The 18,840-nt window shown below is 36.4% G+C and overlaps 1 protein-coding gene across 3 annotated transcripts; it reads right to left on the bottom strand.

The window, feature by feature from the left end:
- Positions 1–1,265: 1,265 nt before the first annotated feature.
- LOC142986743 (protein RCC2) lies at positions 1,266–18,262 on the bottom strand. Of its 3 annotated transcripts, none has more exons than XM_076135356.1 (13): positions 18,134–18,262; positions 11,346–11,551; positions 11,117–11,263; positions 10,792–10,867; positions 10,395–10,526; positions 9,778–9,877; positions 9,247–9,350; positions 7,654–7,820; positions 7,155–7,335; positions 5,910–5,933; positions 5,756–5,833; positions 5,316–5,416; positions 1,266–4,988 (listed from the first exon to the last, which is right to left on the bottom strand). In XM_076135356.1, exons 1-13 carry the CDS (start codon positions 18,135–18,137, stop codon positions 4,818–4,820), a joined length of 1,491 nt encoding a protein of 496 aa, XP_075991471.1. In that variant the 5' UTR covers positions 18,138–18,262; the 3' UTR covers positions 1,266–4,817. The 3 variants fall into 3 exon arrangements, with proteins under 3 accessions (XP_075991471.1, XP_075991472.1, XP_075991473.1); XM_076135357.1 differs by lacking the exon at positions 18,134–18,262 and adding an exon at positions 13,409–13,526; XM_076135358.1 differs by lacking the exon at positions 5,910–5,933.
- Positions 18,263–18,840: the final 578 nt, after the last annotated feature.

Here is an 18,840-nt window from a genome sequence, read left to right as displayed (position 1 = left end):
ATACTAATCGTAAACCTCTTCTTGAAGTAATTGTACAACAAGAGCTGAAATGACATAAATGTTTATTAGAATTATCACGTTACTCAGGGTTCAATTCCCTGATCTAGTAATGTTATTATGAGAGAAGTTTAAGACTATGAATTCAATTATGTTCCTGTTGAAAACCCAGCCTTATGTGCAGGGACCAATACTTTACACTATAACTATGATGTGGTAAGTATAGACTGAAATATGGTACATACGAACAAAAAATAAACTAAGCTTTAGGCATAGTTCCTGTGGTTAAAGTCCATAGCGATCTGAGTTATATCTTCTATAGTCGGCATATCTCTAGTTTTCCTTCAGAGACTCAATAAGTGTTGAAAAGCCATGGAAATGTATAACTTAAGTATTGAATCAATAACTGTAATACAGATGTTAATAACATCGATAGAAATAGGTACCTTTCATATTCATTCATTTACCAATGATTAGGTATTGAAATTAGTCATTATGAAAACAAGTTTTTTAAGGAATTACATTTTACTAGAAAATGTTTCTGGATAGGCACCTAGCGTCATCTATGTAAGCGCCATTGTAAACTATTGACGCATGCGCAATAAATGCTACCAAGATGAAACATTCTAGATAGGAAGCTAGCGCCATCTATGTGAGGGCCACTGTAAACTATCGACGCGGGTGCGGTAGAGGATAGCTTGTGCTATCCAATCACCGAAAATAAATCACAAACCAACCAATCGCCGCGCTTTGCATCCTATCTATAACGACTGCGCATGCGCTAGAAGAGCAGACAATCAGACGGTTAGAAAGGGAGAGCATGTTGCTATCGATAACAGAAATACAATTTCTGATCTTAGTATCCAATCGTTCTGATCCATTCCGTTACTATGCTAGAAGACAAAAACAGTATCTGTCTACTGACTCATGCGCGGTAAGCATTGATAGCCGCCATTTTGTTAATCCTCGGAAATGTAAGATGGCGTGACATCAACTTACTCAAGTGGCTAAGATAAATTACTGGCTTTCCTAGAATTAGTGTCCAACTTCAACTACTAGCCTATATGAACCTTAGTATAGTGCACCTAAGCGGCTAAAAGAACACAGCAGACCTTAGGAACTTTATAATATACAAAGATTTCCTCTAAAATTTCTTAGCGTCCGAGTGTAAGTGGTTCTTGTTGTTTCTGCAACCCGAAGTCTACTATGTTTGACCACTATAGATATTCTGAAAACAATTAGCAGAGTAATGAAATAAAATAACACAATACATTGAAAAAGAGTTTATTTATCAAATGTTGGCAAGTTTACATTATGACAGAAAATGTTGTTTGTACCCGTTAGTTGTAGTTGTTCTGTCCGGTGATGAGATTGTTGTCCTCTGAATATATTTATTACAACCATTAAATACCATATGTGTGAGTGTAGGTGACAAATGGATGCTATTAACTTCAAACTGAAGTGATTGTGCTCTTTCATACCTTATGATGGTATTTGCCCGCTGGATGTTATTTTGCTTGACGTTTCGGTTTCTGGTTTTGCTAGCAAGCTAAATATGAGACAGCACAACCGCAACAATTTAAATAGGTATTCGAGATTTGTTCGTTATGCTAAGTTCAAGTAAAATTCAGTCTATTAGTCACCTGTAGCCCAACAGAGCATCGGATGAGTAAGTACATCCGACGTGACAGGGCGCGGCAGAGGGAATGTTACACCGATATACATCTAATCTTAAATACAAGATAAGTACGTTAAGTTATCATCTATACCTTAATACTAGAACCGTTAAGTAGTAAATCTCCTCAAGAAATGAGGTGTTCTAAAAGTAGTAATGTGTATATATCGAGTGATAGTTTATGTTTAATCGTATACTAGAATGATCGAAGTGAGGTGGGCGTGTTAGCCGCGGGTGAGCTGAGAAAGTGGTGGGTGGTACAGTGTCGGCTCTGATGCTCGCACTAGCCACGGTTCAATATCTCCCGAACTACGCTCTGCATTGTATTTCCCGTCATCGTTAATTCGGGAGAGTTTCATTAAATCATCTCATCCAAGTCGTAAGTATCTCGTGACTCCATATCATCAGAGCGCCTAGTTTTGAACAGTAGAACACTTACGAGCTACAGTAAAGTAGTAAACATCAAATACATGAATACACTTTCTCAGATACCTTCACAGATTTCGCAAGACGACCGTGTCAATGAAACCTAAAACGGTTATTAAAGATGTGAAGCATCTCTATCTAGCAACAATTCCTAAAGCTCATGTTCCCATCAGCATGTCAGCAATGTTTGTAACGGCTTCCCAAACAGCGTCTATCAAAATTATGACATATTGCGGGCGAAGTAATATAACAAAAATATTATTTATCGAAGCTTCGGTTGCGTGCGTTGAGTCGTGCGGGTCGGGTTCGTCACGGAGACGTTCTACCGGCGCCCACGAATAACGACACGTACGAGATACCTCTGCCGGCAAAAAGAGCGTCCTTTGTGGTAACACCATGTACTATATATATATAAAACACAAAGTAGGGATCAAATTGTCGGAGGAAAAACAATATCTCTGTACATTATTTCGTCCGCACAACCGCAACTCTAAATAGAAACTGAATGGAAAACAATATACAAGACTCTTCAAAATTACAGCGCCTTCGTTCATTATCATTATCCTACACTAAACACGCATATACTTCATCGTTTATCGCCGTCGTCGCCTCAGTATAACCTCCTGTCATATCATGTTGTACACTACTCACGCTTCTTCTATCCCTCACGTCTTGTTTCGACAGCCTCCACGTCCACATTCATACCTAACATCCGTCTCATTCACTAAGCTAACATATAATTAAGAGACTCCTACAATACCAACAACTGGGAGAGTCCATCACTGAGGTCGTTCAGTACGTTATTGACAGTGAGATGGAATACACCTGTCAAGCCACAATCCATTAAGTCCATGTTCCCGTTCACGTGTAAGTATTACATGCATCGGCTTTCCAAACGGCGTCTACCAAAATTATGACACATTACGGGCGAAGTAATATAATAAATATTATTTATCGAAGCTTCGGTTGCGTGCGTTGAGTCGTGCGGGTCGGGTTCGTCACGGAGACGTTCTACCGGCGCCCACAAATAACGACACGTACGAGATACCTCTGCCGGCAAAGAGAGCGTCCTTTGTGGGACCATTTTCTATATTTACAACACAAAGAAGGAATCAAATTGTCGGAGGAAAAACAATATCTCTTTGCATTATTTCGTCCTTACAATCTCAATTCTAAATAGAAGCAGCTTAAAAACACTATACAAGACTCTTCAAAATTACAGTCGCTCTCATTCATCACCACCTTGCTACGCTGGTTTCTAATTTTCTCCTTTCACCTACCTCCTATTGCCCTCGACTCTGTGTAACCTTCTTTCATATCAAGTTGTGCAATCATTCCTTCATCTCTATCTTCCCTTTGGGATGCCTCCGCGTCCACATTCAATGGCAACATATAATTAAGAGAATCCTACAAATACTAACAAGCGAGAACTAGTCCGTCACTCAGGTCACACATTATATCCAACTATTCCCTGTAACATCTCACGAAATCGGTGTCGAGGCTGATAGATCTACACTTATTTTTTTGTCCTTAATCTATGTTTGCGACAGCAAATACTGAGCATGCGGAAGAAATCTTTATAAAAAAATACAATAAAAATACCTTAAACCTATAGATAAAACTTATTAAAAAATGCCTAATTTATACAAATAATTCGATGGATTTGTTTCAAACTGGCACTGGGATGCAATTATATAGTGTGCTATGTTTTCTATCATTTTCAAATAAAGCGTACTTTATCCGAGTACAATAGGAACATGTTTTATTGCTAAGTTGATGTGTTTAGGCCAGTGTTTCTCCAAACTAATCATAATATTGTGGCGAACTAAAACTGTACCTCGGCCGCCGATCCATTAAAAATAATCATGATGTGAGAATGTATTTTTTGAATGCGTCAAAACTGAGCACGTAATTAATCATTTAAAACTCAGAGCAGAGCGGACCGAGGCAGCTTATTCCTATAATTATCGACACAAGCTAATATCTAATGAAGTATTAATACGTTACGTGCAACAATAGGCCTGCTATTGATAAATTGATAGCTTTCTATCAAGGTTGTAGGTTATTTTTTGTTATCACTTTACATAGTGAATAATTCGGTAGCGGTACAAGGCTGTGTCTGATTTCAGTGTTTCGGTGAATAGAATGTTTTGTACCGCCTAAGAGGCGCGGGCTCAATATACTGAACACCCCACTCTAGTACTAACAAGAGATACAGTCTCGCGAAAACCATACAACGGTTTGTGAGCTATTTTTGTTTTCTACCTGTGGGATATTATAGCGCCGAACTTAACAAGTATGGCGCGCTTTGAAACCCGAGAGACGCTCAGTTCCGAAACTACTAAACGACTACCCATCTTAAATGCCGTTGGTTATCTTCAATGGACGTTACTTACCGAATTGGTTTATGAGTAAAAACAGGAAGTCTAAAATACGGATTCCAAATATTGATCCAATACGTATATCAACCTTGATAATGCTGCAACTGTAAATTTATGTATGTATCGCCAATGTTTTGAACAACCGAGAATAACAATAAACGAAGTATAAAAACTAAAAATTGTGGTGTTGCAAAAGTTAATGAGATGGAGGAGCCCTGTACAGTGGGCCAGGCAGTAGGTTAAAAATAAATTGTGATAAAAAACGAATGCCCAGCAGTGAGAGAACTGAAGACCACTTGTGGAGGAAAGAGTCCATCAAGTGGGAAGTTTTGCCCACTTTATGGGTTGAAAGTGGGCAAGGAGGCCAGCTTGGCCTTGACCTCCTCGCTGGAGTCGTCGCACAGCAGCAGGGAGTGCGAGTAGCCCATGGCTACTTGAGTGATGCTCAGCCCGTCCATGCGAGACACTTCCTTAGGCCTCGCGGTCGACTTATTGATCTCACCCGTACCCTGCAAAGTTTAAACATGATAATATTTATTTGATACTTAATTATGCAACTTAGATAAAAATGTATTAAACCTCGAGTCCAGACTAGTCAATGCTTGAAATAAAAGAGGCTATCTCACGCACAGCGGGCCGCGCTTGCGAACACTACCAACACAAGAAACACAGCAATTCGCATTCATTCCTAACAATTACTTAGTTACGTTCCTCAAGCATAAATGGTGTTGTAAAAATGTAATGTCATTAAAAGCTGTGTTTTTATAATTTAATGACTAGTGATAATAATCGTATGTCTGTCTGTGTAAAGTAAGTATGGTGTAATAGATACTAACCAGTTCGCCGTAAGTGGGCGAGACTCCCCAAGCCACGAGGGAATCGTCGGCTGCCAGCACGATGGATGTGTTACTGGTGCCCACGCTACGAATATTCCACCCTGGAAAGTTACACAGTAATAATTAATTACTAAGAACAATTATAAAGTTGTTATATTTCATTTATTTTGTATCAAGATATGAAGAGCGTAAAGTTTTGGCTGTAGAAATTGTATGACTTCAAGTGATGTCTGTTTGGTAGATATATACAAATCATGTACATTCGCCAATTTGTAAGTATTAACTGTTGTCAACAGTTCAAAGCGTTCCTTATTTGTGTATCCTTTTGATCCATCATTAGTGCTCCATCCATGTTTAGTTTCGCGTAGTAATCGTTGTAATAGTAAAGGAAACGCATACATACCGTCATGTATTCAAGTATAATATAGTTATGTACGCACCACTAAGGTCTTGCACGGGTTTCGGGTACATATTAGCTTCCCCCGTGCGTTTAGTTTGCCCGAACAAGAATAGGGCCCCTGCAGAAAAAAATATACAGTCAATTAAATGTTCTAGTTAAACGATTATTATACAATATTGTTGTAATATACTTACGTTGTTGGTTGCGTGAAAGTCCCACTATTTTGGAACCGAATAACTTATGTTAATTGAAAACGAATATTATTTAATTAAAGGTGTAACTCTTAACCATTCTTCAGAAGTATATTAATAAAGTTTCATACAAAAATATAATCTGGTTATGGCTGAACTCAGTCAAAACTAGATTATGCCCGGTTAAGAGATACATGTGAAAAACTTGTCTTCAATATGTATCTCAGATGATAGCAAACAGTACAATCTTTTCTTCAAGTGATTATTTAAGAACAGATAACTGTTTTAATATTAAACAGTATTTACTTGTGTGTAATGAGTTATTTAAAAGTGAGGTGATTAAAATGAATTTGTGACAATGTAAAAACAATTTATTATTAAAACTGTTTCCGTTGTGAGTTTAATTGCAAGGGAATGATGGAACTAAAATGTTTTATAGCTATTGCATAATGATTTCGAGCAGTATTCGAAACTGCGCTAGCTCCATAACTAATATGCTTAATGATATGATGCTTACTGCACCAAGTCATGTTAAATAAAAAATACTGCTATTTTTATGAATGAAATATTACAGTGTATTCGACAATCCTGTACCCGGAGGAGTATTTGGCAGTATTGTACATTGAATGGTACTGCAATATCTTGCTTTATAATGGTATTCTTGTTTTTTTTTTATGGAGGCTATATTTAATAATTTCAGCAGATATAATTTAGAAATGTAATGTAGAAAATATTTATAACATTTGCAAATATTCAGTAAGAATGTTTATTTCAGGTAAAATTTAAATATAAGTGAAATAGATGGGTAAAGGATTTCTGAAATACACTGTATTTTAAAGTGGACCAAGCTAAGCCAGTTTCAAAACTAAAATGTGTGGGTCTGTGATTGTTCTAGATATATCGCCGATTCTCGACTTGGTGTAATAAACACCTCATTCTATTTCAAAATACTATGTTCTTCGCTATTTAAGTTTATTTTTTATTCAAATTATGAGTGACTGAAAAGATTTCTACTATTTGCCTCTACGGCGCGATCACATTTGACCGATGTTTGTTGATCAAACGAAGCAATTGAAAATCAGTGCTTTGCCTACGTGATGAACGAAAGCTTTAAACCAAAAGTGATCAACCAAAATTTGTCAGCAAATAAATGTTTGTTAATATTGATCATCAAAGTCGAGCAACTGTGGCCGCGGCTAGGATCATCTGAGACGTGTGTGCGCGCGACGTGGTGTCGCTCATACGTACCGAGTTCGTTCACGGCGAGGCTGAAGGTGGCGCCGCAGTGCACGGAGCGCACGCCGCGCGCCTGAGAGTCGAAGTACTTGATGAGCCGCGGCACACTCTCGTCCTTCTGCTCCGCGTGGCCGAGGCGCCCGAACCCGCCGAAGCCCCAGCTGTACGCGCGCTTCTTCGAGTCGATAGCCACCTATGCAATAAAGTGCTAGCCAATTTATAAGTTCAAACATATTTTTACAACAGTTTATTCGTTCCCTTGAAGATTATAATATTGTTAATAGAACTCGCAGAAAGCTAATTGGTATAAGTAATCCATTTTGAATGTCTGTTCGCTAAGCATGTTCGCAAGCTGATCATAGTTTGAATATGACCTTTTATAATAGTGAACACATTAATAGGGAAGTGACTATTCATGTATAATTACAGTACAAAAAGTCATTAACAATCTCTCAACTAGTATAAAACTTTAGTATTGTATGTAAAGTCATCATTGCGATGTATATGTTACCGTGTGGTTGTTTCCGCAGGAGAAGTCGACGATCTCTACGTCCTTGACGGGCGACACGTGGCCGTCCTTGGACTTCTCGAAGAACAGCGCCACGTGCTTCGGCACCGTCTCGAAGTGGAACGAGAGCTTCGTCGATGTCACGAAGTACTTGCCGTCGGTGTTGTGACCTGAAGTTGACAACACCTATGTCTTAACAACTTTTCGACTTACTAACACCAATGAGTTGATAGCACCCGCATTAGTACTTTTTGACTCATAGTGTACTCAAAAACCAATGTATGACAATGAGAGATCTAATTCCTACTTATGTTTAATTAATAAATGATTCTGCTTCTGACAAGTTATTGAGTAATTGTATAAGGTTGAAGCTACTATTTCAACATCAGATGTGTTTGGTTTAACAAAAAGAATGATCGGAACAAAAGTGATCAAGTATTAATATTTGCCTATAAACAAATAGTGACTGCTCAAGCAAATTATTTATTGTCTAGTTTGATTTAAGACACAAAGTCCTTGACCAGTGTAAACTGTAACATTTCAAATGCAGGAATGCTTTGATTCTTCTAGGATATAAGGTACAATAAACCTATTATCTTTTTGCACATCCACTGCAAACATTATAACTACACAAAATTGACGGATGTTTCCTGTTAACACTCTGCATCCACACATAATACAATATATTATTATGTATATACTAAACATTGCCAGTCTCCGTACCACAAGTCAAGATAGACTCAGTATAGACTGTGTAATCTGAGTATTCCTTACTTCCTGGTATATATATTCCTAGGTAATTAAGACTCAATAAGTACTCAATGTTAATACCTGCCACCTGTACATCGACCCAAGATTATGAGTATCCAGAGTAACCCTAATACTGTTCAACCACTGAACTTAACTGGTTTTTCAGGAATAAACTAATGTAATATCAATCTAACGACTTATCATAGCAAGTCCATCAATACATCAACCTAAGTTACCCGTGTATATAACTAAACTACTCCGGAATACCATTGATAACGTCATTAAATCAGCCACCAATAGATCAACCCAAAAATGATCTGAGTATCTACAATACAGTTTAAACACTAAAATAGGGGAACAAACAATGTAATAAAACCCAAAGCACTTATAATTGCAAATCAGCCACCGACAGATCAAACTAAGATTATCCCGTGTGAACCTGAATACAGTTCAACCACTAAAATCCTTGAATACAACAATGTAATATTTTCTCTAAGGGCTTATCAATACAAATCACCCACTGATATATCAACTTAAGATTGTCCCATGTAACCCTGAAACTGGATTATAGTAAAATCACTGAAATGCCCTGGTACTCTGTGGATAAAAATGTAATTTCGCTCAGCAACATTGCCAATCAGCCGCAAGATGTGAGTGACCCTAACACAGAAATGCCTGTGGTATTGAGATGATAAAATAGAAAGCACAAACATTACAAGTACCAAAATATACATTGATCTGAGTAATCTGATAACACACTTCTACCTCTCCTTAATATATTATAAGGGTATAATAAAACTCATTTCACTTTTTATTTATTTCCACACATATAAAAAGTGTTCTTACCAAGTTGTCCATACTCGGGCAGCCCAAAGGAGTGCAGGGAGCCGTTGCAGTCCAGGATCATGGAGAACTCCGCGCCGCAGCCCACCTTCACCACCGGAGCGCCGCTGCCACACAAGAGAAACTTACAGTACATTGTAGAATTTGTAACATACGTAGGCAGAGCTGACGTTTTGACGTTTATAATGTAAGTTCCATGCAATAGTGAGTGACCCTATTACTTTATATCGCTAATGTGGACAGGTTATAATTCTGGGCTATTGTAAATACACCGGTTGACATGTGAGTTGAGCAAAGGATAGCACTAAGGATTCGCCTTCCTAAAAAATACATGAGATTTATAAATCAGTAGCGTTCATTCAAAATACAAATTAGAGAGTAGGAATAATCTGTGTTTCAAATTCAAATTATTTTTATTCACAGAAAATGTTTGTTATATCTGGAGTTTGTATGATTGATGATGCTGTCTTAAAGAACCACGGCATGGTTCATTGAACCTATCATGAATGTAATATAAAGAAAAGAGTAAATTACGTGTATCGGATCCTAGTCGGCTTGAGGATCTGGGGCGTGGTGTTGCCGAGCCCGCACTGGCCGCACTTGTTATCTCCGCAAGCGTACACCGTGCCCGTATCTGTTGAAATAACAGTCATGTTACGAACATACTTGTATCGGGTGCTAAATCACATAGTGAATAATGTTAGGGTTTCATAGAATAAAACGCAAGCTTTTTTATTAATCTTTATTGTTGTTTCCTGAAAGAAAATATGTTAAGGTTATACTAATTTAACTATGTGACTATTAGAGGCGGAAAGGCTGAGTTGATTTCTTGAAAAAAGATATATCTAATAGAGTGATTATTGTAGTATCTTAGATATTAGATGTGTTACTTAGTTATCTAGCCATTCTATTAGGCTAATAGCATGTTGAATATTAAAGTTGGTACAGCTCGGTAGACTGTATGAAAAATTACTTGTATTGAATGAAACGGCTCCGATGGTTGCAAGAGATGTATCAGCTGAAGGCATATATACTATTGCAGCAAGTTGATTCATTTAATTGAGATCATTGTGACCACTGACTAGAGAGAGAGCCGTATTTAATTTTCTTTGTTTCTGTAAGGTAAATAACGAATAAAGGTATATAAGTACCTGTGACGAACAAAGTGTGGTGTCTGCCGACGGCGGCATGGATGATGTTCTTGCCCCGCAGCCCCGGCACTGGCTCCGGCACGTTGCGCGTGGTCGTGTCGCCGAAGCCCAGCTGGCCGCATGTGTTTCGACCTGTTTATACAAAATATGCCATTAATCGAATAGAAGAAAACTTCTCAGAAAAAATGTCCTTGCTTTTTCAATACAATTTAATTTCTGTGGATTATATAGATGTCCAGCTGATGTGAAATTCAACAAAACTAAATAGGCAACTATACAATAAATTGGTAACTTCATAATAAGTTATAATGTATGAAGACCATCGCGCGCACTCATCAAAAATAATGAACTTCATTGACGAACAGTTGTCTTAACTTCGCAATCAGTTTATACATACCAAAGGTGTAAGCTTCGCCGTCTTCTGTCACCAGTACGGAGTGGCCAGCCGAGCAGTGACTGGCTATGAAGCGGTACTGAAACAAACCACATTCATTGTATTTTTGTTAATAAAAAGTCATGTTATAATACTAGTCGCACAGTAAAGGAACCTATTCTCAAGTCAAATACCATGCTAATATTAAGAAGTTGAGAAAAAAAATGCCCATACCAGCAAGTAAGAGCAGTTAAAGAACAATATGAATCGTTTTATCGCAGATATGTTTATAGCACTGAAAGAGCAAGAAATACCGCGTAAAGTAGAATGAAGAACCTCGTGCACTCACCCGGCGATCAGTGAATTTGTGGAAAGTGTAGAGATTAGGGTGAGTCCTCTTGGTCGGGTTGTTGTCCCGGCGGGCGACCATCTCCCAGGAGACCAGCCCAGCGATCATCAGCACTCCCGGCGTCTTGTACAAGGTCTTCAGTACCTCCTGTTTAACAAATATAAACATGTTATAAAGAGAAAATTATAGAAGCGTAGTATCTTATACTCATAGGTAGGTAATATCTTACCTCAGGTAGTTTGACGGTCGGTTCTTCAAGCAGCGGCGAGGGGCTCCTCTGTTCTTCAGGAGCCTGCTCCTCCACGGTGGAATCGTCGCTTTCTTCGTCCTCCGACACCGGCTTGCGCGGCTTCTTCTTCCCCGCGCGGCTGTTCCGCGGGGTCAGGTGGCGGTACGGCAGGAGCTTGCCGTCCTTTGTCATGCTGCCTCTTGGTACTGCAGACAAATAACACTTTTAAAACTAAATCCAATCGCGAGCAAACGAAAATGTTTGGCATTTGATAAGAACGCACTTGCACTTTGCATTGTAATTGCAATGATATATTAGAGGCTAAGCCCACAGCCAAGTACAGAAACTAAATCTAGTTTATTTACGGCTCAGTTTTGGGGAAACGTATTACCTAATCAAGGACGGCTAACATATGCAATAAGCTTACACTTTTTAATTCTTCGAATAGAACTATTATCTGCAAACACTATGAGTGCTGAATAATTAATTTTGGCGGACATAGCTCGCTTGTCTCGCCGCCGTCCGCGCGTCGCCAACTCTACTAAACGCGGGCCAGTCTAGGACCGTGCTGCCAGGTGAGCTAGGGCGGCTGAGGGGTCGCGAGGAAACTGCGTTATTGATTGCAACTAAATACCACATCAAATAAGATTGATATGACCGCGCATCCACCCTTGCACCATCCCCTCCCGCGGATGCAACGCCCAGAGTCCCAGACTATATACATATGCAAGGATAAACATAGATTTGTTGACGCGCGGTATGTCCTGACTAAGGGACTTTACATACGACGACTTTTAGCGGCGCAATATTTTTAGCATTTATGGAAATGTAAAGAATATTTACTCATCGTTCTTGTGCCTTTTGATGTTTATGAAACGATAAGATTTGAATTTGAGTCTGGTCAGGGTCGGCTTGTCTCCGTTAATATGAACCGTCTGCGTATGAACATAAAGTCCACAAATGCGTCGGATGTAAAATGGGTGGCAAATGATAATTTGAGGTTTGCATCTTCAGTGCTTACTGCAATCTGTTGATTTTAAAGTAGGGCAAGAACAAGGCAAGTTCCTTCGTGTCAGGGGTGCATACATTTACATCAATGACAAGATCACTGAACTTGGAATTATTAGGCGATGGTAAATTTGAGTAATGGAGTGAAATTTGTCAAAGTACATAAAAAAGTTTTTCCTGAGCAGTCTGTAGATATGAGACAAGACTTATAGGCATAATAATAAGTACATCATTAATTAAGGAATCACGTACATTATCGATTAAAATGTCATAAATAAAAATGCCGAGTCAAAAAGTAGCCAAGTCCTAATAATAAGCGATGTCTGCCCCCACTTGGCAGTGGCTGGAGCATACGGAGTCTGCGCCATTAGGGTGGTTCAATTACGCTACAGGAGATTAAAAATAAATTGTATCGATTCCTCGAGCTGAATGTTGCGCAAAAATGCAGTAACGCCCTTCTAAGAGACATGCGCATTTTAAGTTATGGAAAAAGTTCAAACTTCATTAAAAATATGAAATTGAGGTAATGAGAACAATTGACGGTAGTTTGTAAACGTCGTAACGACTAACGGCCGTTGACTATGACTAGCGAAAGGCACCGTTATTTTGAAATGGCAACTAAGTAGAACGAAATACGTATCACTATTTAAAAAAAGGCAGTTTATGTTATGTACACACAGGGAAAGAATATTATACGTCTTATAGTAAGTACAATAATACGAGTAAGTTAATACAGAATAGTAATATGGTAAAAACAATATCAGGAAATATGCGAAGCTCGCCTGGATGAGATTGGCACAGGATCGGGACAAACCGAACCTGAACCCGGGACTTAGCAATATGTGGGTTGTGAGCCTGTGTATGATGGTGATGATCATGATCGTCAAATATACTATACTATGGTTCAAAATCTCTTACGCCGACCTCACTAATGTGTAAATGTACCAATATACACTATCCGTAACACTTATATAATATTTTTTTGTCACAAAAAAATAAAATTAATATAGCTCATAAATAATAAGTTATTACAAAAACATAACACTTGCACTTACATCACATATCAATCTAATAATATTCCCTAACCAACAAAGACTACTGAAAACCGAGGACGCGTATAGCTTCGGCTAGGGTTCGGGAGCACTATTGATTTTCTAGACAGTCTGCGATGACTATAAATCGGGACGTATAGCGCACAGATCGCAACTACGCAGACTCCGCAGACCTAGACGACTAGGTACGCTACAGGTTACTATATATGTAGCGTGTAAACCATTTTGAACCTTATGCAATGGACGTTAAAGTTACATTTCGCTGTGATTGTATCGGGCGCCGCGGGGGTGAGGGGGTCGGTATCAACAATTCGGCGCCCCTAGCGGGACGCTACAGGTCCTACTATCCGTACATACACCTATGGATGGTCTTTGACAAGATGAACGACCACGAGATCGTGTGCATCGTCATAATAATAAAATCGCCAGCTAAATTCCGGCGCGCTCACAAACGTCGAATAAAGAACATCATCAAGATGCTGGGGGTGAGCCCGCTCAACTTCAAACGCAAATTTCGCCGTTTCAAGTAGAAGAGTATGCCACGAGCATCATCCACGTCCTTGTGCTAGACATTTTTATTTGTGAAGCTTGACGAGTTACTTTGCGGCGGGGGCGGCGCGGCTACAGCAGAGAGGGCGATGCTGACCTACACCAACATGTCGACACGGGCGGCGTGCGCCAGTGTGAACACAGCGGAATGAACAAAGGGAAGTGGAGCAGACCTGGACCAGTCACACATCACGATTGAAGGAAGGCTGCCGGAAGCAGGTGGAAGAACATCATGTGCAAAGAAAACAGTGCGCCAGTTAGTTGAGAAATGTTTGCTAGAGCTAATAACCCCATGTATGAGCATAACCATTTAGAACCCTAATAAACATCTTGTATACCTAATAACTTGTTTAATTTACCTCTCCTAACACAACTACACAACACAATTACACAAATTCATACATTTGCTCGCTCAGACAAAGAAAGTAACTTGAGGTGAATTTCAATTCAATAAGAAAAAGATTCAATGCATTTCAGTTACAGCTCTCTCAGTGATTTGCTAAAAGACAATTCTAATGAAAATTCACTATTTTTCTTGATAACAGTAACATTATACCAAACCCTTTAAATTTACACTCCATCAAGCGAGCAACCTACATAATGCAAATAATTTGAGTTAGTTTCATTAAAAGCATTTGAGCGAATGATATCTATCAGATCTGGCAAGTCACATTTAACCAAGTGATACTGAGCATTCCCAAGCACAAATGATACAGCAGTATGTGCATTAAATGTTCTAAGATAGGTAAAATTATACATAGACTATCTTGAACAAACAAAATCAAATAACTCAGCAGTATTGGTGACTTGACCTACAAATACATGATGAATTCTAGGTTAGCCTCGAATGTAAAGCAAGACCTAGATATGTTATGTTTGATGCTGACTACAGCTACAATTAAATGATAATATTGATGTAAAGCCTAATTTTGAGGATTTTAACTTGTACATGACAAGCAATTAGGTGTCTCATTGGCAGATTGTTAAAATGCAACATGGCTAGCTTTAATCAAAATTTTGCAATGTGTTATCAAGAGAAATTCAATTTAGGATCAAATTAGGGATAAATATTTATGTTTTTCTTAATAAATCATAGTTCTATGATTATGGAAGATTTACCATAGCTGTAGCATCTAAAGTCTCTAGAATAGTCCAGTCAAACACTTGCAAGGACTGAACATGTCCATAGTGAGTAATGAAAACCACCACAAAAAATAGTTAGGTATAATACAAGCCTATAAATCTATTACAGCAGAGATTTCAAGTCAAAGTACAGAATTCCTATTGAAATAGTTAATGTGAAGACAGTCTTTCTAGTACATGAATGTTATAACATTCTAATTACCCTACATAGTAATTTCATTGATTAACCTAATAAGACATTAAATATAGTCAGTTTGTATTTTACACTTTTTTAATTTATACTTTTTTATCTTAAGTTGTTCTTGTTGTAATAAGAAGAAATATAAGTAAACTGGCAGAGAATGTCTAAGGCATTAAGCTAGACTATGTATTGTTTAAATCTATAGTAATATTATAAAGCTGAAGAGTTTATTTGTTTGTTTGTTTGTTTGAACGCGCTAATCTCAGGAACTACTGGTCCGATTTGAAAAATTCTTTCAGTGTTAGATAGTCCATTTATCGAGGAAGGTTATTGGCTATATATCATCGCGCTACTACCAATAGGAGCAGAGTACCAGTGAAAAATGTTACAAAAACGGGGAACATTTTTAACGCTTATGTAACGCAAGCGAAGTTGCGCGGGTCAGCTAGTATTTTATATTTATTTATTAGATCACCAAGATGATCAAGAAGATATATTTATATTGGATGGATGGCGATTTTAGGAATTACTAGTACTCATAAACAATTATCAAGAAAATGATAAGGCTGATGATCTTACTGTTTACATTATACTGAAAAAAGCTGAGTTGCTAAAGAAGAGGTTCACTTATAATGAGTATATACTTATAAAAAAATCACTAAATGATTTTACATAAGTTATCAATTAGCACCACAGCTTGTAGATGTGTGTAGATGATGTAAGTATCTGGTATGCTATACGCTTATTGATAAAGTGAAACTGTATCTGCAAGTACTGTCTTCTGAAAATTATAAGCAAAATGTTGAAAAAAGTAGAAATGAAAAGGGCATGTGAAATAAACCTATGCAAAGTGAGCCTAATTCCTTTGCATATAAATTAATATTGAATAGATAGGAATTTACTCAAAGCATAATTTTGATTTCAATCAGGACATATTTGATTGAATATAATTATAATTTTAAATGAAAATAGTATGTCTCCAAATTTTAATTGAAGATACATAATTTATTTGTAAATTACACTTGAAACAGTGCTAAAAGGCAAGTTAAGTAAGAATTTAAGTTATTTAGATTCTTGTTGACAATATTTTAATTTATACAGGTAATAGAGAAGCTGAATGTGCTTATTTACTTTAATATATATTTTCCATGGTTTTAAGAAAATAGATGTGAGGGTAATTTTGTTTCTTCCTTATAGGACAGCTTATAGAGTTATAGGACTTACCCCCGGTTTCTGTAGTACAATTAGCGGTAGTTTATCTATTCAATAGTATTTAAACTCAAAATCCACTATTGAAAAGATAAACTACCTAACTACTACTAACTAAATGCACTCAGAAATCGGTGAGTGTTAAAGTGAAATATTATCTAGGTACTGGTTCCTACTATCAATTTATTGTTGTTTAAACAATTCATCAGATCAAAGAGGTATGATGCAAGGTATGAGGCTTTAAACTTTTTATAAAGAAAATAAAATCTATTATGTATAATAATTTAAGACATGTTTCGGAGAATGTTGACATTAATTTAAGGTAGGTTCTTAGGTTTATTAGAGTTAGGATATGCTATTTATCTACCCACATATTTGGTTGTTTTGTTATACCTACCCTGTATAAGAAAATAAGTTTTCTATTCAATACTTTTTAATAAAAAATAACTAGGTATGTAGGTATGAAAATGTTAATGTTAATATATTTTTATAGATCTGTAATTATAATTATAGTATTAAAAATGAGTGTAGTTAAAAGAATAAAGCAAGTACATACCTACAAAAAAAAAAGAATTAAATATCTTTTTTTCTATTTGAATACACAAATCTTTGCAACCTGGCAGACAGTTTTGACTACCTAGCATTGCACTGTGACTTATGGGTGCCATGTTATTACCAAAAACAAATGAAAATCCGAGAGGAACAGCCTGTAATGCACATTTGTTACAAGTTCTGTACCTACCTACATTTGTTTTTTTTTGTGCATGTTGTTCATGACTATAGATTTATTGAGTGTGTTATTATTTTGTTTATAATACTAACCATGCGTTGATTGTAGATAGGTAATGTTTTAGCTTTATTCACAATAAATTATAAGTAATTTTTGATTACATACTTGTGCTGGACTGATATAAATAACATAAAATAACAAAATTATACTTAGTTGCAATTTTTTAGTGGCTTTAAGTTTTTAGTGTAGGTATGATATATTAATTTAATTAACAATGTATATTCTTACATAGATAATTACACTACTAAGCAAATATATAGGTACCTAATATATCTAATAAAATATCTCCTATGCACTTCGAAAAAAGTTTATTAAAAACATATTTTTTTAAATTTTATTGAATTCATCGTTTATCTATTCGCATTAATGACGTCATAATGATGTTATTTACAATTTCTCATTTTCGTCACCATTTGTTTTTGTAATTAGCCGCGTTTTGTATCATTTCTTCAAAATAGTTCGGATAATGCTCAATATGAATATAATTAAGTTATTTCTGGCAGTTAACAGTAAACACATTTTTTTTATAAGGCGTCCGGTCAACTAAGTAGGCATCTTTGATACAACAATGAAAAAAAAAGCCGTTATGATAGATTATAAAAAATAATTTAGCAAATATGAATGTTAAAACCAAACCAACATGTGTAAAACTAACAGGTACACATAAATTAATGCCAAAGTAATGATATTGCAAAGTTTTTTTTATGAATATATCATAATTAACTAAGTTATTGTAAACCCATGTTATACATACCGACACGTGTAATCAAATATAACAATGTTTACTCACAACAGATCAAAAGTAACATATGAATCATTTTTAAACCAAACTTTTATAACATATAAACCTACTTACTCATAATTACTGGAAACAAATGTTTAAAAATAATATTCAAAAATGTCTGTCACAAGCTTCGGCCGACAAAGTTAATAGAGTACTAGTGATGTGCTAAACGAAATAACCAATACAACCACCTAATTTAAATAGGTAATAAGTTGTACTTCTTTCAACATCATAATACTACGAAAGTGTCAAATAACGTGATGGAACCCTTGATACTGTTTAATATCAAGATTTACTTAGTTGGAGTATTAAATATAAGAGATAATAATTAAAATAATAACCATCATTACAATCTTTTTTTCAAAAAACATCGACTGGTCTTGTTCAACACTTATTTTTTTTTGTCGTCGTGTTCGTGTTTGAAGCCGGAATTATAAAGGTAGTTAATGAGTATATAATAAAAATAATTGAATGATTATTTATTGCGTTTTATACATTATAAAAATGATATTATAATATTATGATGATCTAAAATATTTTATGTTCTTGATGTGAAGATTTTACGATTAGCATCCGTTCATATTATTATAATACCCACTCAATGGGTTATAATAATATAACAATATTATTATTTATAAAAAAAATCTGACATAGGAACATGATAGATAGGTAGGTACATCATTATTGCCGAAATATTTTGACTATTTTTTTAGTCTGACCAACTATAAAATGTGTACCCACCACCAACCATTGCTTTTTCTAAAATACATTTTTTTTAT

Source organism: Anticarsia gemmatalis, chromosome Z (genome assembly GCF_050436995.1).
Source record: "Anticarsia gemmatalis isolate Benzon Research Colony breed Stoneville strain chromosome Z, ilAntGemm2 primary, whole genome shotgun sequence".
NCBI lineage: Eukaryota > Metazoa > Arthropoda > Insecta > Lepidoptera > Erebidae > Anticarsia > Anticarsia gemmatalis.
This window is presented reverse-complemented; position numbering and strand designations above follow the sequence as displayed.